This window comes from Meles meles, chromosome 7, assembly GCF_922984935.1.
Source record: "Meles meles chromosome 7, mMelMel3.1 paternal haplotype, whole genome shotgun sequence".
Taxonomy (NCBI): domain Eukaryota; kingdom Metazoa; phylum Chordata; class Mammalia; order Carnivora; family Mustelidae; genus Meles; species Meles meles.
In genome coordinates this window covers 68,566,204-68,589,732 of record NC_060072.1, presented here as the reverse complement: position 1 = coordinate 68,589,732, position 23,529 = coordinate 68,566,204, and the positions used below count along the sequence as shown (strand labels likewise).

Genomic DNA, 23,529 nt, shown 5'->3' with positions numbered 1-23,529 from the left:
CTATTGTACATCTAACAATGGGGTGATAAAAAGAAAGGAGTTAGCAAGTTACAAAAGGATACACAAGAACCTAAAATGTGTATTGCAAAATGAAAGAAGCCAGTCTGCAAAATTTATATAAACATGAAAGCATACAACAATCTGGAGAAGGCAAAGCTATAGAGACAGTAAAAAGACTAACAGTTGCCCGGACTCGGGGTTGACAAGGGAAGGACACAGAGATGGAGCACAGAGGATTCTTAGGGCAGTGAAACTATGCTGCATGGTACTGTATGTGAATAATACAAAACCCACAGAATTGTACAACACAAATAATGAAACCTAAAGTAAATTATGGACTTTAGTTAATAGTCATGTATCAATACTGGCTCATCGATTGTAACAAATGCACCGCATTAATGCAAGATGTTGATAATATTGGGGAGAGTATAGAGGAGTTTGTTGCACTCGGTGTACAATTTTTCTCTAAAAATAAAGTCTATTAAAAAAGGTATGAGCTCATAATCAAAGATATCAAATATTTAAGGCATCAGCAATGTGAGAATTCATAAAGAATTCCCAAGTACTTCTGATTCTGGCATTATTATACACAGTCTGTACAAGAGCCATATGGAATTACAAAAATTGGCAAGCAACAAAAGGTGATCAAAAAAATCACCAGAAAGACTGTTTTAAAAATCAAATTGCAGGTATGAAAAAATATAACGACTGAAATTAAAAAGTCAGAAGGTAAACTGCAGATAAGACAAATTTAAGGGAGACACATATGAGTCTAAAGAAATTACTCAAATTCAGCAAAAGATATTCTTAATATCTGTTAATTTCCTTTTTATATTTTCCATATATTTCCATATATATTCCTTATATTTTCCAATAATAAAGTTTACCAAACAATGAGTTTCAGAATTTAAAGCACCACTATGCCACACACAGCAAACTTCTCAATAGCAGCCACAGAAGCCTGAAGACATGAAATATTACCATCAGAAGTGGGAGAAAATACTTTTCAACTGATAAGTTTTTGCTCCCAGTAAAAAAATAATTTTAAATTTAGAGGCGTCAAATAAAGTAGCCAAAAAACGTGTCAACTATGCCCCCCAAAAAAGGAAAAAAAGAAAGAGAAAAAAACCCACGTGCAAGAAAAGCAAACTAACAAAAATAGCCTTAGAACATATAAAGTAAAAATTCATAAAACTACAGGGGAAAATGTATAAACCTACCATTGTAGTGGAAAATGTCAACAAATCCCTCTCTCAGCTATTGATACATCAAGAAAACAAAAATATTAGTAAGTAGATAAGTGATTCAAACACAAGAAGATTGACTTACTAGCCATATATAAGGAACCTTATACCTGTTCGCATTCTCCTCAAGTCCACATAAAACATTTACAAAATCTGATGCTATTTAAGAAGCCAAAAAGCAAGTCTCAACAAATTTTGGAGAACTGATGGCATCATAACCACATTCTCTTGCCACAAGTTAATTAATTAAGACTTCAATAACAAAAAGGGATAAATTTTGTCTAGACATTTGGAAATTTAAGAATTCACTTCCAAGTAATTCTGGGAGAAGGATGAAATCATAATGGAAATTTTAAAATATCCAATATTGTACAATAATATAAAAGGCATGTCAAAATTTGTGGAACACAATTCCTTAGAAGGAAATTATACCATTAAAGTTTTTAAAAGTCTGAAAAGCATGTCAACGTAAAAGGTTACAGTAGAATAAATATAATAAAATAAACCCAGAAGCTCACCAAAGTCAAAAATAGATTCATTAAAAAGCATGAATAAAATATGGGCAATGCTGATAAGATGATACATGCATGACATTACACATTTGTCAAAACCCACAGAAGTATTCAACACAAACAGTGAAAGCTAAAGGGTCAAAATAAGAAAGTTAACACAAGTAAACAGTATCAAGAATAAGAAAGAGGTCTCAGGGCACCTGGGTGGTGTAGTCAGTTAAGTGTCTGACTCTTGGCTTCGGCTCAGGTCATGATCTCAGTGTGGTGGGATCCAGCCCCAAGCTGGGCTTTGCACTCAGAGTGGAGTCTGCTTGGGACTCTCTCTCACTCAGCCCCTCACCCACTAAAATACATAATTAAATCTTTAAAAAGGGAGATGGGGGGCCCTGAAGCTACAGAGAGCAGAAATTTTAAAAGATAATGAAAGAACATGAACAAATGTACGCCAATAATTTTGAAAACTAAAGCATATGGCTAGAAAAATATACAGCAACTGACTCAAAACAGAAAGTCTGAATGAATTTATAACCATTAAAAAAATTGTATCAGTAGTTAAAATCTTCCCTCAAAGTAAATCCAAGGCCCAGGCAGATTCACGGATTCATTCTGTCAAACATTCACAGAATACATATCTAAACATATGCAAAGAAAGGGGAAGATCTTGCAACTCATTTTTATTTTGAAGTTAGTCTAACCTTGTTACCAACATATGACAGGAATAGTATAACAAGGAAATTTACAGGCCAATCTCACTGACAACATAGATGTAAAATCCTAAACAAAATATCAGCAAACTGTATCTAGCAATGTAAAAATTATCAACAAGATAAATTTATTTTAGAATGCAAGGTTACTATGGTAGAAGCTCTATTTATGATTCTTGTTATTAACATTAGCAGATTAAGGGGGGATGGGTGAAATAAATGATGGGGACTAAGGATGAGCACTGGGTGATGTATGGATGTTGAAACTAATATTACACTGTATGTTAACTAAATTGAATTTAAATGAAAACTTTTTAAAAATTAGCAGATAAAGATTAAAGAAAAATAACATAATCTTGATAGATGTATAAACTGTGTTTAAGTAAAGTCAGTAACGATTCATGGTAAAAATTAGCAAAGTAGGAATAGGAGGGGACTTCCACAATTGATAAAGGGTATCTACAAACAGAAATGGAAAATAAACACTCTATTCAATAGTGAAATATTAAAATCATTCCCTTTAAAATCTGAACCAAGACAAGGATACCACATCTATTCAACATCATACTGGAAATTTTAACCAATACAACCAAGAAGAAAAAAAAAAAAAGAAATAATAAATGAAAAGATTGTATTCAAGTTTGAACTATAGCATCACCATGACTTGAAGTCAAAAATATTTTTAATTTTAGGAGGAGATAAACATGAATTGGTAAGACCTAGCTAACTTGTCCATACAAGATTTAGCTTAATCTAAAATGGAAGAGGAAGTGAAATGGCCAATAAGCCTATGAAAATATGCTCGAACTCATGAGCAATCACACAAAATCACAACAGAGAAAATACGTCAATTCACCCAGTTATCAAAAATGGAAAAGTGAGAAAGTCAGCCATCATGAGGATATGGGGCTACAGAACTCTCATATAATACTGGAGGGTGTGTCACTCGGTCTTCAGAAAACAAGTAGCCTTATTTGGTAAAAATAAACATTCTAGATTTTTTACACCTAAATGTATATCCTGAATAATCTCTTTTCTTATTTGAGGATAGTTGACACACAATGTTACATTCATTTTAATTATGTAGCACAGTGATTCAAATTCTATGGAGAAGTACCATACATCACGGAAACAAGTGTAGCTACCATCTGTCACACCACACTATTACATTATCATTGACTATGTTCCCTATACTGTGCTTTTTATTCCTGTGACTTATTCACTCCATAACTGGAGACCCGTATCTCCTATCCCTCTTCATCTAATTTGCCCAATCCTCACTACCTTATTCTTTGGCAACCATTAGCTTGTTCTATTTATAGGTCTGATTCTGCTTTTTGTTTGTTTATTCATTGACTTTTATTAATTCCACATGAGTGAAATCATATGGTATTCATCTTTCTCAGTCTGACTTAATTCCTGTGGCAAATTATCCTCTAAATCCATCCATGCTGCTGCAAATGGCATGATCTCATTCTTTTTTATGGCTGCATAATATTGCTGTGTGTGCACACATACACACACACTCACACACATGTGCATACACATTACATCTTCCTTATCTATTCATCTATCAATGGACATTTAAGTTGCTTCCACATCATGGCTATTGTAAATTATGGTACAATAAGACTAGGGGAGCATATACCTTTCTGAAGTGTTTTCATTTTCTAAGGGTAAATGACCACAAGTGTAATTATTGGATCATATGGTATTTTTATTTTTCATTTCTTAAGGAAACTCCATATTGTTTTCCACAGTGTCTCTACCAATTCACATTGCCACAACAGTACACAAAGATATCCTTTTCTTCACATCCTTACCAACACTTGTTATTTCCTGTCTTTTTTATTTTTAGGCAATCTGACATATGTAAGGTGGTATCTCATTGTGGTTTTGATTTTCCTGATGATGAGTGATGTTGAACATCTCATCATGTTAGGTCATCTGTATGTCTTCTTTGGGAAAATGTCTATTTAGGTCCTCTGTCCATTTTTAACTGGATTAGGTAGTTTTTATATAAAGTTCTTTATATATTTTGGATATTTACTGCTTATCAGATATATCATTTACAAATATCTTCTCCCATTCAGTTGGTTGCCTTTTTGTTTGTTGATGGGTTCCTTTGTTGTGTAAAAGTTTTTATTTTGATGTAGTCCCAATAGTTTATTTTTGCTTTTGTTTCTCTTGTCTTGGGAGACATATCTAGGAAAAAAAAATGTTGCTACAGTGATGTCAAAGAAATTACTGGGTTTTCCTCTAAGCTTTTATATATTCAGGTCTCCCATTTAAGTCTTTAACCTGAAGAGTCTCTTAAACTTGTTCATCAGATGGCATACAAAAGGTTTTAAGGCAGCATTGCTTTTGGTAGCAAATTTTCTTTAAAAACACTAGCACTGTAAAGAATGAAAATGACCACCAACAGTTAACTAGATAAACATGTGCAGGGGCACCTGGGTGGCGCAGTGGCTTAAGCCTCTGCCTTCTGCTCAGGTCATGATCTCAGGGTCCTGGGATCGAGCCCCACATTGGGCTCTCTGCTCGGCAGAGAGCCTGCTTCTTCCTCCTCTCTCTCTGCCTGCCTCTCTGCCTCCTTGTGATCTCTGTCTGTCAAATGAATAAATAAAATCTTTAAAAAAAAAACAAACATGTGCATAAAGTGTAGGGCACATTCTTCAATATATATTAGAAAAAAATGTATGAGTTGCAGCTACACATCAGCAAGGAGGGAGGGCAAAAATATATCTGAGACACCACAAGTCAATCAATGTGATACAATACATTAATAAAAGAAAGAACAAGAACCATATGATACTCACAATAGATGCTGAAAAAGCATTTGACAAAGTACAGCATCCTTTCTTAATCAAAACTCTTCAAAGTGCAGGGATAGAGGGTACATACCTCAATTTCATCAAAGCCATCTATGAAAAACCCACCACAAATATCATTCTCAATGGGGAAAAACTGAGATCTTTTCCCTAAAGTCAGGAACACAGCAGGGATGTCCATTATCACCACTGCTATTCAACATAGTACTAGAAGTCCTAGCCTTAGCAATCAGACAACAAAAAGAAGTTAAAGGCATCCAAATTGGCAAAGAAGAAGTCAAACTATCACTCTTTGCAGATGATATGATACTTTATGTGGAAAACCCAAAAGAATCCACTCCAAAACTGCTAGAACTTGTACAGGAATGCAGTAAAGTGTCAGGATATAAAATCAATGCACAGAAGTCAGTTGCATTTCTATACACCAACAAGAAGACAGAAGAAAGAGAAATTAAGGAGTCGATCCCATTCACAATTGCACCCAAAACCATAAGATACCGAGGAATAAACCTAACCCAAGAGGCAAAGAATCTGTACTCAGAAAACTATAAAGTATTCATGAAAGAAATTGAGGAAGACACAAAGAAATGGAAAAACATTCCATGCTCATGGATTGGAAGAACAAATATTGTGAAAATGTCTATACTACCTAAAGCAATCTACATATTTAATGCAATCCCTATCAAAATACCATCAATTTTTTTTCAAAGAGATAGAACAAATAATCCTAAAATTTATATGGAACCAGAAAAGACCCCGAATAGCCAGAGGAAGGTTGAAAAAGAAAGCCAAAGTTGGTGGCATCACAATTCCAGACTTTAAGCTCTATTAAAAGTTGTCATCACCTGAATGGATAAGAAAGATGTGGTCCATATACACAATGGAGTATTATGCCTCCATCAGAAAGGACGAGTACCCAACTTTTGTAGCAACATGGACGGGACTGGAAGAAATTATGCTGAGCGAAATAAGTCAAGCAGAGAGAGTCAAGTATCATATGGTCTCACTTATTTGTGGAGCATAACAAATAACATGGAGGACATGGGGAGATGGAGAGGAGAGGGAGTTGAGGGAAACTGGAAGGGGAGATGAACCATGAGAGACTATGGACTCTGAAAAACAGCCAGAGGGTTATGAAGGGGCGGCAGGGGGGTGAGGGGGGGTGGGAGGTTGAGGAACCAGGTGGTGGGTAATAGGGAGGGCACGTACTGCATGGAGCACTGGGTGTGATGCCAAAACAATGAACACTGTTATGCTGTAAATAAACAAATAAAAAAAAAAAAGTTGTCATCACCAATACAGTATTGTACTGGCACAAAAACAGACACACAGATCAATGGAACAGAAGAGAGAGCCCAGAAATAGACCCTCAACTATGGATTAACTAATGGTCAACCACTCTTGGTCAACTAATTGGTCTATGGTCAACTAATCTTCGACAAATCAGGAAAGAATGTCCAATGGAAAAAAGACAGTCTCTTCAATAAATGGTGTTGGGAAAATTGGACAGCCACATGCAGAAGAATGAAACTGGACTATTTCCTTACACCACACACAAAAATAGACTCCAAATGGATGAAGGACCTCAATGTGAGAAAGAAATCCATCAAAATCCTTGAGGAGAACATGGGCAGCAACCTCTTCGACCTCAGCCACAGCAACTTCTTCCTAGAAACATCACCAAAGGCAAGGGAAGCAAGGGCAAAAATGAACTCTTGGGACTTCATCAAGATCAAAAGCTTTTGCACAGCAAAGGAAATAGTCAGCAAAACCAAAGGACAACTGACAGAATGGGAGAAGATACTTGCAAATGACATATCAGATAAAGGGCTAGTATCCAAAATCTATAAAGAACTAATCAAACTCAACACCCAAAGAACAAATAATCCAATTGAGAAATGGGCAGAGGACATGAACAGACATTTCTGCAAAGAAGACATCCAGATGGCCAAGAGACACATGAAAAAGCACTCAATACCACTCTGTATCAGGGAAATACAAATTAAAACCACAATGAGATACTCACACCAGTCAGAATGGCTAAAATTAATCAGTTAGGAAATGACAGATGTTGGTGAGGATGCGGAGAAAGGGAAACCCTCTTATACTGTTGGTGGGAATGCAAGCTGGTACAGCCACTCTGGAAAACAGCATGGGGGTTCCTCAAAAAGTTGATAATAGAGCTACTCTACAACCCAGTAATTGCACTACTGGGTATTTGCCCTAAAGATACAAATGTAGTGATCCAAAGGGGCGTGTGCACCTGAATGTTTATAGCAGCCATGTCCACAATAGTCAAACTATGGAAAGAACCTAGATGTCCATCAACAGATGCATGGATAAAGAAGATGTGTGGGGGCGCCTGGGTGGCTCAGTGGGTTAAAGCCTCTGCCTTTGGCTCAGGTCATGATCTCAGAGTCCTGAGATTGAGCCCCACATCGGGCTCTCCACTCAGTGGGGAGCCTGCTTCCCTTCCTCTCTCTCTCTGCCTACTTGTGATCTCTGTCAAATAAATAAAGTCTTTAAAAAAAAAAAAAAGATGTGTGAATATATATATATATATATATATATATATATATATATATAATGGAATACTATGCAGCCATCAAAAGAAATGAAATCTTGCCATTCTCAATGATGTGGATACAACTAGAGGGTATTATGCTGAGCGAAATAAGTCAATCAGAGAAAGATAATTATCATATGATTTCCCTGATATGAGGAATTTGAGAGGCAGAGTGGGGGGTTTATGGGGTAGGAAGGAAAAAATGAAACAAGATGGGACGGGAGGGAGACAAACCATAAGAGACTCTTAATCTCACAAAATAAACTGAGGGTTGCTGGGGGGAGGGGGTGTATGGAGAGGGTGGTTGGGTTATGGATATGGGGAGGGTATGTGATATGGTGAGTGCTGTGAAGTATGTAAGTCTGACGATTCACAGACCTGTACTCTTTGGGGTAAATAATACATTACATGTCAATAAAAGTTTTTTAAATATCCAAGACAGACTAAATAAAATATTTTTCATTCTTTTTTCATGTTTTAGAAATACAAATCCGTGTGGCAAAAACTGTTAAGAAAGGCAAGGAAATGGGGGCGCCTGGGTGGCTCAGTGGGTTAAAGCCTCTGCCTTCAGCTCAGGTCATGATCCAGGGTCCTGGGATCGAGCCCTGCATCGGGCTCTCTGCTCAGCTGGGAGCCTGCTTCCCTTCCTCTCTCTGCCTGCCTCTCTGCCTCCTTGTGATCTCTGTCTATCAAATAAATAAACAATCTTTAAAAAAAAAAAAAAAAGTCCCATGAGGTTTAATAAGAAGGAAAAAAAAAAAAAAGCAAGGAAATGAACAGAAACTCAGTAACGGTCTCATCCAGCATACAGGGAGGTATCCCAGGGACTCCCTACTAGTAATATTCTATTTCTTAAGCTATGTATTCATTTCAATAGAATGTGCTACCTCAAGAGTTACTAAATTTGCCATCACAGAAGTTCTGTTTTGAGAAACATCTCACTCATGTGAGCTATTTAAAGAGAAAATAAGTATCAGACAGGGATTGGACTTCATACCCCGATGAGTATATTTTAACTCTGAGATCTCGTAACTCCATACCCATCATGGAGCAATGTGTTGTGCATAAAAACCAATAATAATAACAAACAGGCATTGACTACCGAATTCGGCAGACACTGTCAGTTGCTGACCAACAGCTTTTCTTTGTTCTTCCTTGATAGCAGATTTCAGTTTTGTTCTACTATCTAGCCTTTCCCCATGTAATTCAGGGGTAGGTATTCTAGAGCTTGAGGGTCATCCTTTACTTAGGCTAAATTAACCTTATAATCCATTGGTTTAGAGGTAAACATATGGCCCTGCTTTGGACAATGAGACATGAGATAGATTCTGCTAAGAGATGCCTGGAAAAGGTTTCCTTGTTCCTATACAGGACACTCAGAAATGCATAAAAAGGCATAGATATTCTTTTGGGCATTGTTGTACATAGATGTAATGTCCAGGATGTTGCTGCCATGATGTACCCATGAAAAGATCAGTCTCAAAATTAAGTCTATTGGTCCATAGTGACCACACAGAGAAAATGAATTAATTAAAGCTGGAGCCTTACTTCTTGACTTGTTGGTAAATAACATATTACCTTGTTGCTTATATTTTCCAACTGAAGTTGTATTAACCGACATGCCATGTGCTCACTTTGCTCATCTGATCTAGTATTCTCATGATCTAAGTACCATTATTATGTCCACTGAATGAATATTTTTTAAAAGGGGGTGGGGAGTAAAATAAGTTACCCAAAGTCACACATATACTTAGCGGCATCTTCTAAGGAATCTGATGTCAAAACCCATGCTCTTAATGCCCTATATGTTCAACGCCATCGTCCCGTGGCTGGAAGGGCTAAGAAGGAAATCCTGAGAGATGTGAGTGTTCCATCATCCAGCCACATGCTTTTCTGGTCTGAGTGAATGGTAGTAGAGCTGCAGCGTCAGCAGCAGCCAAAGCAGCTTCTAGACGTCTGAATTGTACCTATGACTGTTTGACCTTGAAGTCAGCAGTCCAGTGGCAGCCTCCAAACTGTACTCCTCCAGACTTTCCAAAATTTAATGCCTTGTATTAAATCACTTCCTGGTTCAAGTACCTACAATCATTACCATTTTCTGAATGGATAAATCCTGTATTCAACAAAGAGTAAATAAATCCCAGCTTCATTGACTTATATTCACCTCAAGTATTTAGAAAAACAAACTTATAACCCACGTGGAATGCAGTTTTGTTTTGAAGGTAGTCACAATCAAACAACTTATTCATCTTCTTTCTTTAATCAGTACAAATTATTTAACCGCTTATTAAACCGCTCCGGGGATACCATGGACATACACTGATAGAGGCTCTTTCTCCACTTCGTTCAGAGATTAGGAATTTAAACTGCAGATGAGGGACTAAATTCCTTCATGGAACATCTCATCTGTACTCTTACATGACTTTTTTTGCAAACTTTTACAAAGAACATTTTCCTATGGTTTAGAGTCATTTTTTATTTTTTAAAATGCAATGTTCTAAAAAGGGAAGCAATATTGTGTTTATTCTCCAGAAGATGAGCACAGTATGTATCTGCAAAAGAGGTATTCCAGCTTTGTAAAGGCATAACACATCTCTTAACATCTTTAAATATTATATCAGAAATTTTCTTCATACATTAAAGAGCCTGGAACTTATCCTCAGAAAGACCTGGGTTAAAATCTAAGTTGGGTCACACAGAGCTACTTGATAGGGATGAAATCCTTGGGTTTTCTGAGTTTCAGTTGATTCATCCTTAGACATGTGATCTTTCTAACTCTCTCCAAAGTTTGTCATAACATTTAAAAAGAGATACCATGTATGAAAATGTCTGCTCAAGACGACATGTAGCAAGGACTACCTAAATGTTAAATGTCCTCTTATTTCTTAAATATGCTGTAGAAGAACTCTTTATCAACAACGACAAAAGAGTTGGTCATGAAACAAATTTATATGGAGTAGGAATTCTACATTCTAATAACTTACATTATAAAATCACAGAAAAAATTACTAAAAGATTGTTAAAAATTTTATGCAGATTAGTGGTCAGTAGTCCTGAGACAAGGAGGAAGTAGTAACCCACCAGATGAACTTCCCTTTGGGACTTTTCCACATTTTGAGGACTGAAATTATCTCCTACTCTGTCTTTACCTTTCACTACACAATATTTTGGGTATTCTAGCAAACAGAAAAGCTGGGGTAGGTAAAACCTCTCTGAATAGTCTACATTCCTGCAGATTAAAAAACAACTACATAAAACACAAGACAGGAATTTAAGAAACAATATCTTATCAATTAGGATGTTGGCATGGGCTTGCCAAGTATTACCGCAAAAACATGGCTTTAAAAACTTTAAATGGTTATTTAGTATTTAGTGAAATGTGAAAACAACAACTAATTAACCCACCAAAAACTAAGACCTATTCAACAGAAGACTTAGGATCACCATCTTACCACTCTTTAGAGTAAATACAGACCATTGGTATTTTCATGCTGTCATTAAAGCATACTGTCCCATTGAACTATTTTTATGTACTGTATAAAGGTAAGCGGTAAAGAAAGAAGTAATTTATAGATTGGCAATAAATAGTCACATTGAATAATAACAACAAAAACTCACCTCTTTATCGGTCTATGCTTAAGACCTACAAGACCTACAAGAATTAACCAAAATAAAGTCTTATGGAGTTAATTCATTTGGCAAATGAAAATTGTATGCTCCATTATTCAGAACAAAATTTTTCTTTGTGAATAATTTTGGCTATGGGCCTGTGATTAGAAGATATTGTTTGGATTACTTCAAAATATATCTTGAAAACAAACCTCAATTGGTTCTTCACCACCTTTTACTTGACTTTCACCCATTTCTCCATTCTCATAGCTGCTGCTCTTCTCAACCCATAACTCAGATTTTTCCACCGTAAGTCGAAGCTGGTCTAGATCTGCCTTGATTTGCTTGTAGTTATCTACATCTTGATTGGACACCAGCAACTGCACCTTGAAACAGAAGAATTTGAACCCTCAGTTTACTTATGGAAATTCCTTAATTCCTATTTTACTGATGTTAAAAAATCCCAAGTCTTTTAACAAATGTGTTTCAGTTGAAGTTTAATATTTCTAGAATATTTATGGATAGTTTAGATGTATATTGATCATGAAAACTTACCTGGAAATATCTGTGAACACAATCTAATATAGTCATATGTTATAAAGAATTATATATTTTTAAAAAGTGAACACTATCAAAGTGCTAAAGAGTAGTTCAAAAGAAAAGATACCTTAACTTTAATTTCACTGCTAAAGTTAATTTCTCCCAAGACTCTATCTGAAAAGAGGTAGAAATACAGAAATAAGTGGAAGAAAATTCTGATATGGCCTAAACTTCATGTTATAAACTTTTATTATAATTTTTATGTATTACATGATGTATATAAATTATGCATAATTATATCTATTTGTATAAGTAGACTTACAATTATTTCATATTTTAATATAGTCTTAAAAAACATCCTTAACGAAGATCAACGCTTTATTAAATACCATAAATATAGTGAAACACACATGTAAGCAGTTAGGTATTATTCACCAATAGTCTCAAGATTGATGTCATTCGGATGACAAAGAAAAGATTAGATCCAAAACAGTTACTTTCTTTGGTATTTACACATTTTCAATCACCAAATATATATTTCTGCACTACTGCTTGTCCCATCCAAATTTATCAGTAAATTCTGGTGTTGAAATAATAGCAGGGACAACAAAATTCTTAGTATGGTATTATGCCCCAGGGCCTTCCTAAATCTTTGTGCCTGTCATTTATGTTAAAGATATTAACTGAAAATCATTTCGTGGGGAACTCTTTCTAAAAAAGATCATGTCTTGGCTTAAGACAAGGCCACATCTGTCTTTAAAAATAGAAAATGTCTCTAGGAGAAGACACACAGTCTCATGAACTCTGCAACTGTGAAGTCAGGTGGAATGTTATAAACAATATTTTCTGAGCATCTGCTGTGGCACCAGTATACAGTCCTACCTGTTTAAATGCCTGTAAGACTTCCGCTCTCTGGCTGAAGTGCTTGAACAGTAGCTGTAGGGCTCCTGAGAGCAAAGGAGGGTAGTCATGCATGATCAGATGAATGAGGACGCGTAAAAAGGTCCTGCCTCCTTCATCATCAAGTTGAACTGGATTTTTCTCCTTTCTATAAAACCAAAAATCATTCTAAAATAACTTATATTTACCAAAAAAATTACTCCTATGTGGTTAAAATTGCATATATATTCTCAGTTATATCATTCTCCCCCCCAAAGAGGAAATGTAAAAAGGAAGATCATATTATCTTTTTTCCCCTCATGTAACTGATAAAGAAACAAAGCACATACACACACACACACACACACACACACACAGAAAGAAAGAAAGAAAAAAGAAAACTTGGGTTTGTCCTTGAAAGCAGGGATGACCAACCGTCCCCATCTGCCCAAGGCTGAAGGCAATCCCAGGCAGAGGACTTTTCAGGGCTTGCTCTGGGAAAGTATCAGGCAAAGCAGGATGAGTCCCTCACCTCGACATAGACAAAAATAATTTTGGATCAAAAACTGATCTCAAAAAATCTCAACTCTAGTATTGAAAAGAAATACTAAGATGGATGTACAGAAACAACTAACTTTCTCCAGAGCCCTAGAGACCTCTCACCAACAGGTGATGAGCGGCAAGGAAGGACAAGGGCATGGGCACGTGCACACACATCCATGTGCACACAATCATCACCAGAGCCACTCTCTGTGCTTGGTATATTCAGATCCTGGGCAAGACTGCATGGGATAAGAGATCCTTTTTTTTTTTTTTTTTGAAGTTTAGTAAGCTTTTATCTTCTTCTTATGTCCAATTAGCCAACATATGATACATCATTAGTTTGTTATGCAGTGTTCAATGATTCATTAGTTGCCTATAACACCCAGCACCCACCACAACACGTGCCCTCCTTAATACCTGTCACCCAGTTACCCCATCTCTCCACCCCGCTCCCTTCTGTAACCCTCAGTTTGTCTTAAGATGAAAAATCATGCACTGATTTATTGTCTCTTCCTGGGAATAATGAAATACTTAAATAGGAAAACACAACAAGAACACCAACAAAAATTGTCAAAACAATATAAAAACAAAGTTAAACCAAATGTTCACTAGAGTTAAAAAAAAAATCCTTTTGGGTTCCCTTCTTTATTCTTGTTTGTCTTTCTAATCCAAGAAAATGCAACAAAGGGCTTGGTGTGAAATGGTTTAGGTTCTCACGGCAAATGTGTAATAGAAATGAACGCAAGAAACAATAATTTGTAGCTTAGACACCTTAGACTTTTTTTACTTTTCCTTTTTACTGCTATTAGTTTCATTTCTGAAAAAGAAAGAAACAACTTAAAAACAATAAATGTCCGAGTTTCTGAAAACAAAGGAAGGTGGTCACACCAGAGGTATTTTGTTTCCTTCAATCATGGATATTTCCAACTGGCAGAAAATAGCTTTATTTTTCACAAATGAAGTTAATGATAACATTGAAAGAAGTCACTTTCTTGTCTCAAATTTCTCAGATGCAGGAAAGCAATGTTTTGCAAGACACAGTGCTATTTATACCAAGGGACTTAAAGGGCATCCGTGTGCTGTCATTATTTGAGGAAAGAAAAGCAAAGGATTCAGGGAAAATTCAATACGCTGATCTCATCTCTCTCGTCTTTTTCCCCTGACCTACCTAAAGAAAAGCTATGCTTTCTCTTCTACAGTAAATTAGCAACTTCATTTCTGGCAGAAATTATGTTGGCAACAATAAAGGATCTAAAATTAAATAAATATAGGGAGGTAAGCAATAATAAAATATCAATAGAATTCTAAGAAAAACCTTAGCCACAAGGTAAAGATACATGTTACAATACCTTCCAGCAAACATAGTTTCTGCCTGGGCTGCAATTTCATCTATATCAGGAACAATAGCTGTAAAGACAAACAGCAAATTCCATTCTTTATCTTATCCTATTTAGGAGTCACAGGATATATATCAATATTAGCATACCCAACATATGTGGCTTAATTTCTTTATGCCACCAAATGTCAATTAAAAGTTTAAAAAGTCACAATTCTAATTACACTTAGAGATCAACATTTTAAAAGAAGTTTACATTTTAAATCTATATTGCTATAGTCAAAGATATATTTATTTTTTTTAAAGATTTTATTTATTTATTTGACAGAGATCACAAGTAGGCAGAGAGGCAGGCAGAGAGAGGGGGGAAGCAGGCTCCCCGCTGAGCAGAGAGCCCAATGCGGGGCTCGATCCCAGGACCCTGAGATCATGACCTGAGCCGAAGGCAGAGGCTTTAACCCACTGAGCCACCCAGGCGCCCCTCAAAGATATATTTAGAAGGACCATTCACAAAGTTGTTCTACCTCTCTAGATGTATCTATATGCATCAACTCCACACACACACACACATACATGTAAATATATATTATGGAATGAGGTGATGATATGGAAGGGTGTTTTTTAAACGTGTTTTTTAAAGAATGAAAATATAGCAAAAATGAGCCTTATTACTATATGGTTCTTCCAAACAACATGATCCTTTTACCCATACGTTCTTCTAAAATTCCATCCCTTCTTCTTATGGGACATTAATTTTTTTATGTGAACCAATCATGATTCCTCACCCATCCTCACCACTAATATTTTGAGGATATCTTACTCAAAATGTTTAAATAAGTACATTATTTATTTCTTATCCCTAAAGCCTAAAAAGAAAACAGAGCAAGATTTAAAAAAAAAAAAAAAAGGAAAAAGAAAAAGAAAAAGTTCTCTCTTCCAGAGTCAACCAAGGAAAGAGATCAGGTAAATCAGAGAGAACTGGTTTTCTGAGGGTTCCCCCCGCCCCATACTTTACTAACACTTAGAGCTTCTATTTCCAGAAGTCTGGCTTCTGAGAGCCAATAATTTTTATGATACTGTCAATGCAACCGCCAACAAGATTTTCTGGTTCTGCCATATCATTCCTGGAAATAGCCCTTTAGGGTTCTATACTTCTGGGAAGCATAAAAACAACACGGTTGCAAAGATACCAGAAGCGCCCTGTCCCTTAGGAAAGCTTAACTCCATCTACAGAGGCAAGCTGCCTTTCCAATCCTACTAATGAGTTGGAGAGCAGGACATGGGTCTCCCATCTATTTTAACTACACCCTTACAATCACTGAATCATTCCTGTCAAATTGATTGATGGGTGAAAAAGAGGAGGATACCTGATATTTTCATGGTGGTTGTGGTTAGAAGAAAATTTCGTATCTGTGTACAAATCCTCTCCTCAGAGAAAGAATTCTGTGACCTGGCTAAATCTTTAATACAACATAGTTTCTAGCCTGCTGTTACTGGCCTGATCCACCCAGAAAAATGGAAATTTAATATTTCTTAGGTTTCATAGGACACTTTCTACAGCCACAAAATTTTCACAACAATTTTTATGCTCTTTCTTCACTATGCTCCTATACACAGAGATAAACTGGCTTCATTCTCACATTTTTTAAATGTGAAAAATTGACATAGAGTACCAGTTCATAACCATGGAAAGTAAACACACACACACACACACACACACACACACACACACACATACCCCCATTTAGACCTTCGAGGCATACTATGTCTTTATTCTTCAGTTGGGGAACAGCTTCCTACAAAACATCTTTTTCCCCACAGCTATATTTCATGCAGCTCTTTGATCAAGCAAAAACGTTCCCTTAGACTTTCACCAAAACAGCATGATGCTTAACAAGATTCAAGCTCTGAAACTGGGGAGACCTCAGAAGAAATCCCTGCTCTACTACTTTCCTGATCTTCAGTGAGTAACTTACCCCATCTGACCTTGACTTTCTTATCTATAAAATGGCACCATAAACAGTACCTCTACCTCATTGAGCTGTGAAGATTGCAAAATAAACTGCATTCCAAGGACGGAGCACCAAGTAACTGGAAATATCCTCCCAGCATCCTAGGCAAGTCATCTACTGCTCTGTCTCAATCCCTTCATGTCATTGGTGGATATTATTTCCACATTTTTGTCTCATAGACAAAATGTGAAAGCTACAGAGCAAATATTATCACAAAGGAGTTACCTGATGGTAGTACCGTATCTGGAGAGCCACTGGCAGACGTTTCCGTGTTCTCATTGTTCTCTCCAAATTCCTTCTTATATATTGACAGCATATACGAGATCCTATAATCTAGTCTGACACTCAGGATAAACTACAAAAAGCATTTAAAAAATACTTTTATTTTCTTAACATAGTGGTTAAAACTACAATTCATTACACCAACAACAAAATTTTAAATGTTGCACATGAACTAATTAGAAATCTCAGTTGCACACATGATTATCCATCATAAAACGAAGAGAAGTGACACATTTCCATTAGCCAATGTCAGTAAGATCCCAAAGCAGTTTTTTAGGAAGAAGAAAACTTGACTTCCCATGATTACTCTTTGACTATTCCAGATAGAAGTATCCAATGAGTCTGGAAGAAGAGGTAACAATTTTTTGCACCTTGCAGAGTTACCATTGGCTCTGGGAGGAGAGTGCTGGAGCTGTGACCTTCAAGGCCGAAATTCTCGGTACAATAGTATGGACTCTGGCTGTATCATAGTCAGTCTTGGATCTGGGCTACAAAAGGACATCTGAAGTAATAGCATCCAAATATACCATGGATTACCTCAACAGTGTTTGTGTTTCCTTGGGTTGTGTAGTTGTCCTTGTCTTCCTTAACTAACACACTGGCAGAAACTAAGTGTCAGTAAGGTTCCCATGTGTGCTAGGCACTAGGAAGAGTGCAAACACTTGAAGCCCACTGCCCTGAGGAAGCCAAAGTCTGAGTTGCGAAAACAAAATACAGCATTGTTAACACAATTAGAAAAGTATCGAGGGTTCAATCATGCAGTATAGAAAATTCAGTGGTGACCAGAGAAAGAAAATATGTGCTACAGATTTCTGAGTGGAGAAGGGAAACAACAGAGAAGTGGTTTTATACAGGGTTCCCATCCATCGCAGTTTGCACCAGATAAGCCTGGTGTAACATTTTGTCCCAGCATAACTACTATCCATGCCCTCTGCACTCTGAAAAGAGCCTTGTTTGGACAGTGAACAGTAATGGTCACACATGGTACTGTCTGACCTGATCTCCCAGGATCTCTGTGGTTCCTGAAGCAGCCCTGTTCCCCCATTCCTTTCTCCTCCCTCCTCTCACTCCTTCTCATACTGCTCTGTTCCAGAAGCACTGGATGCTTCTCTCCTGCCTTCTCCCATGTGTTCAGTGTCTACTTTACCTTGAATATTCTCCTCTATCCTAGAGTCACCAGTTTTTTCAGGTATCCTCCCAGATTCAGTTTAAACTCCTTTTTATTTTTTTTTAAAGATTTTATTTATTTATTTGACAGACAGAGATCACAAGTAGGCAGAGAGGCAGGCAGAGAGAGAGGAGGAAGCAGGCTCACTGCTGAGCAGAGAGCCCGATGCGGGGCTTGATACCAGGACCCTGGGATCATGACCTGAGCCGAAGACAAGGCTTTAACCCACTGAGCCACCCAGGCGTCCCTAAACTCCTCTTTAAATGAAGCTTTCCCTGATTCCCTGTGTAGATCCATTTTTCTCCTTTTTGCTCACCCAAAATATTATTTACACCTGTCTACTCTCAACCTAATCCTTCTATTATTGCCTCTGCCTTTCTCTTTCTCTCCTCTGCTAGTCCTCTATGCTTCTTATGGGCAGCAAACATGCTCTCTGTCAGCTGTGGTCACTTAAGTTCAACAAACATTTGTGAAGCCAGGAACTAAGAAAGGTGCTGAGGGTAGAAAAGGAGTGTCGACGATAAGCCCTGCCTATAAGGAATGTATAATAAGGAAGGAAAAACAAACACCAAAGAGTATCTTTTATTACCATGTCCTGCAACAAATCATGGTTGGGTAGATTCTAGTTAAAGAGCATTTTCAAAGCAAGGGACAGATCGTGGGAAAACAGAGCTGAGAAGGGCCATTGGACTTGACAGTCTTGGAAGGGAACAGAAACTGGATGGCACGTGCTTGAAAAGAAAGGTTTAAAAAAAAAAAAACAAAACAGAACAAAACCTATGTAAAGACCAAATGAATAAGATACTAATTAGTGAAACACTTATTAACTTTCAGTTAGTGAAGATTACTGCTCATAGCGTTGTATTTTATAAATATATCCCAAAGTAAAACTTTCATCTTCTAATACATTTAATTGTAAAAAATAAATGGAAGGTAGGAAAGGGCCAGAGGGAAGAATAAAAACAAAGACAGAGCAAGACAGTTGGGAGAGGACCAAAGACACAAAGAGGGAGGGGAGGCACCTGGGTGGCTCAGTAGGTTAAGCATCTGACTCTTGGAGTGGGCTCAGGTCATGACCTCAAGGTTGCGAGATGGAGCCCCGGGTTAGGCTCTGAGCTCAGTGAGGAGTCTCCTTGAGATTCTCTCTCTCTCTCTCTGCTCCTCTCCACCCACTTGCTTGCTCATTCTCTCCCTCTCTCTCATATAAATAAATAAATATTTTAAAAAACAGACTGAGGGAGAAAATGAGAGAGAAAAATAAAGAGAGATACAAAGAGAGAGAGAGAGACATAAAATGATGGGGGAAAGGCAGTGAAGAGGTAGAGCCGGCAGGAAGTAGGAGATTTGTATGAGGAACATGGCTCTAAAGAAATTCTCCCTATTTTTAAAGATTTGTTAATTTATTTGACAAAGAGAGAGAGCACGAGCAGGGAGAGGGGCAGAGGGAGAGGGAGAAGCAGGCTCGCCACTGAGCAGGGAGACTGATTCAGGGCTCCATCCCAGGACCTGGGATCATGACCTGAGCCAAAAGTAGGTGTTGAACTGACTGAGCCACGCAGGTGCCTCCAAAGAAACTCCTGAAGAGGGGTTCTAAGAAAGAAACGTCTAGAAGAGCAGCACATAGGAACACGGACTGGATCAGACCCACACACAGAAACACAAAAACCAGAACGAGAAAAGAGGCTCAACAAGAAATATATTAAAAGCCCAAAAGAGGCAGCAAGAAGAGGCCTGCCCTACATGGGCCCACCGCAGGAGCTCCATCTCCTCGTTTGTTAGTTGTCAGATTGTTTTTCGAATGCTGAACTTCCATGACTGTGGGCTAAAACAAGGTTGCATTATCTTAGAGGTTGTCCCAAGAGTAGGATGACGGGAAGCTATGGGCTCAGTAGGTCCACGGGTCAGGTGATCACTACCGTTTTCAGTTTCAGAATAGGAGAACCAAGTGCTTCTTCGGGGTCATGAACATGGGGTTGGAAGGCCTGCCAAAATTTCTCAGGATTCAGCCTTTGGAGTTTCTGGAGGAACGGTGAAACCTCTTATGATTATAAGCCCAGTTACTTTAAATAAAAATGTACAGATCCTTCCAGGACTACGAACCCACTTCTGTTAGCTCAGTTTACATTAAATTATGATGAAAGACTTAGTAAACTGTATCCAGAATCTTAATAGATCCTTGAAAACTCCAGGCTCCATTCTCCAAATCTGGAATAAATGCTACAATTAAAGTATCAGAAAACTACTTTCCAAACTTAAAAAAAAAAAATGTTAAGAATTCACAGTTACAGTAATAGGGAATTTATTCACTAAACCAGTGGGCATGAAATAATAATTTATCTCCTTTAAATTCATAGAGGTAGCTATTAGACTATATTAATTTTAAAAACATCTATTATTCTCAGCCTCTTGGAAACAAAAATACAAAGAGAGATAGTCACTTATATAAAATATTGAGACCAATATTAACATTTTTGTTAATAATAAATAAAATTTCATTTGAATTTCTTACAACAATGATAAATCTGAATACCTAGAATTACATGTCCATTCAATTAAAAATACAAATAGAGTTAGAATTCAATCTCAAGTTTGCCTGCTCTGAAGTGAAGTGAAGGTAAACCCTGAAGTGAAGGTAAAATGAAATCAGGGTCAATACTAAATGAGAAAATGCATATGAAAGAGGTTTTGTGACCCTCAAAGCACTCTGCAGTTGTTAGATATCATCAGAAATACATTTAATGGAAATGAACACATGTAACTAATATGTTAAATAGTGTCATTAACTTAACAGAAATAAATTAGATCAATAGCATTTCAGAATATTCCCAGTGATTTGGAACAAAGAGCGTCAGAGACGCAACTGGGTATTCGTCCCTTCACTTCTGTTCTGCCACGTACCTGCAGAATCTCAATAATCTTCAGTTTGGTGTCCATCACAGTCACATCTTCATGCTCTATGGGGCTCCCCTGCTTGCTGGGGTGGATGCTGGGCTGAACGTCAGGCACACTCATGGGGAAGATTGAGCCTCGACTGAGTACCATTTGGGTCATCATCTCTCCCACCCCATGGATGGTTCTCATGACATTGTTTCCTGGCACAAGAAAAGTCGTTAAGTCAACACACATGACAGGTGGAGAAACAGGTGTCCTACCCAGCTGGTCAGAACCAGACCACAAGCAGGACCGCAGAAGCACGAAGACAGGAAAGAATAGCTCCAGCTCTACTCTGGCTCTTTCCCTACAAAGTACAGAGACTGCAGACGCATTTCAAAATGACAGATTTTAAAAAGTGGAAGTTTACTTTTCTCAGAAAATGCTTTCCCAGAATGCACCACAGTGAGTTGCGGGAGCTCTGATAACATCCAACCCAGGTCCTTCTGGAACCCAGGAAGCCCCTCCCAACTGTCACACCAATAGGCTCTAACTTTTACCAAAATGCGAATGAACTCTATGAGAAAGGAGCTGCAAGGGAGCACACAGGCATTATAGGAAAACACTGAAGTGGTGACTAGCATCCTAATCCTTCCCTCAACCCAAGGACTTTACAGCTTTGCTTTCATAATGCTTATGAGAAAAGCTCATGAGGAGCCTTGCTATAACTTCAAAGAAAAAGAAAGTTTCATCTAGAGAAACATGTTTGCCAATGCACTTCCCATTCCTTCATCCAGTTGGAATAAAAAAACTAGTATTCCAAATCCACAAAAAGCAATGATGTTTGAGGTAATTATGAAAACACATTAGTGACCAACATGGTCATTTCCAAAATGGGATTGCTCTCTTTCTGTGTCTTCTGAGTTTTTTGTTTTTGTTTTTTTTTTTAAAGGTAAATTCCCTAATCTTTTTTTATTATGTCCAATTAGCCAACATGTAATACATCATTAGTTTTTGATGTAGCGTTCAATGATTCATTAGTTGTGTAGAACAGTGCTCATCACCATATGTGCCCCCCTCCATACCCATCACCCAGGTTACCCCATCCCCTCACCCCCGCCCCTCAGTAACCCTCAGTTTGTTTCTTGGAGTCTAGAGTCTCTCCTGGTTTGTCTCTCTCTGATTTGACTTCTCATTCATTTGTCCTCCAATAAAACTGCACATACACTCACGCCTTCCACTGACCATGAACAGCTGAACCCAAGGATCCTCCTGACGCTGCCCCAATCTATGTTCTCCATCCTGACTGTTGTTTCTCACTTCTAAGTTCCCACAACAAGCAGCCAGGCACCAAAAGAACAACTGTCTACTTTTCTTTTGGAACACTGATCTTTGCTTTATGTATGTTCATGGAGCTTTACCTCAAGCAAAGGCCCAAGAATCTGGCAAATAATTTTCCTTTCCCTGAGTGTCTCAGGGTGTAAACCAAGAGAAAGGGAAATGGAAATAAGATGGAATGAGATAAAACTCTCGGCTCTAAGTGAAGAGTATAAGCTACAGGGATACCTACAGGACCAAAAGGCAAATAAATAAAGAAAAGGAAAATATTGAAAGGATGACTCAAAAAAATCATGATGCTCTTGCACAGACCAACCCACAAACATCAACAAGCCATTGGTAATCACTGTGAAAAGCAAAATGCCTTTTAAAACTTATTATCTTATCCATATATGAAATTCATGTACAGAAAAGAGAGAGGTACTCAAATAGTACATTTTGAAGTAGGCAGAGAAGGAACATTTTTTTTTCCTAGAGTGGCATCTTCCAGGCAAAAAATTAACTGGTTTTCTTTCTGAGAGTCTATGAACTTTATTTGACTGCTGTTGGCATAAACCAAAAAAGAAGGGGGGGGGAACATATATGAAAGGTCATTTCCAAGTTTAGACAAGATTGAGATAAAGGATTCAAGAGAGCCCTGTTTTCCAGAAGAACAACCTTGAGGCAGAATACTTCATTTTCTGCGGTTCTCAGGCAATCACAGCAGTTGACTACTTCCAAATCCCTCCACTGTTGGCTACGTGGATTGCAGGGAAGCACATCTGGAGGTTGGCAAGGTTTTGGATCACCAGTGTTTAACCAGTACATTTCCCGAATTTTGACTCGAGCATGTGTATGTGTTAGCCTCCAGGAGATGACTTCTCACCACTAACACAGAACAGGCTCCTTTGTTATTCCTGCCCCTGATTCACACAGAAATCTTTGGCACCCAGTGTCTGCATCTTACTTAGATTTGCATGGAAAATAATCATTTAATCCAAGTAATTATTACACAGAAAGTTAGCCCAGACAACTCTTTTCCCCAAATATAGATCCTGTCACCAAGAAATTAAAATCTAGAGGCCAGAACCATAATAATACGTAACACATGTTGT

At 37.6% G+C, this 23,529-nt stretch overlaps 1 protein-coding gene across 2 annotated transcripts in view; it reads right to left on the bottom strand.

The window, feature by feature from the left end:
* Positions 1-23,529, bottom strand: part of ITPR2 (inositol 1,4,5-trisphosphate receptor type 2) — a 501,875-nt gene that overhangs the window by 290,423 nt on the left and 187,923 nt on the right. For both annotated transcript variants that reach the window (XM_046011092.1, XM_046011093.1), the window contains exons 22-26: positions 21,125-21,318; positions 17,002-17,131; positions 14,778-14,835; positions 12,889-13,054; positions 11,679-11,852 (exon numbers count right to left, since the gene is read on the bottom strand). In XM_046011092.1, the coding sequence (XP_045867048.1) occupies positions 11,679-11,852; positions 12,889-13,054; positions 14,778-14,835; positions 17,002-17,131; positions 21,125-21,318 (722 nt within the window). The remainder of the gene's footprint in view (positions 1-11,678; positions 11,853-12,888; positions 13,055-14,777; positions 14,836-17,001; positions 17,132-21,124; positions 21,319-23,529) is intronic.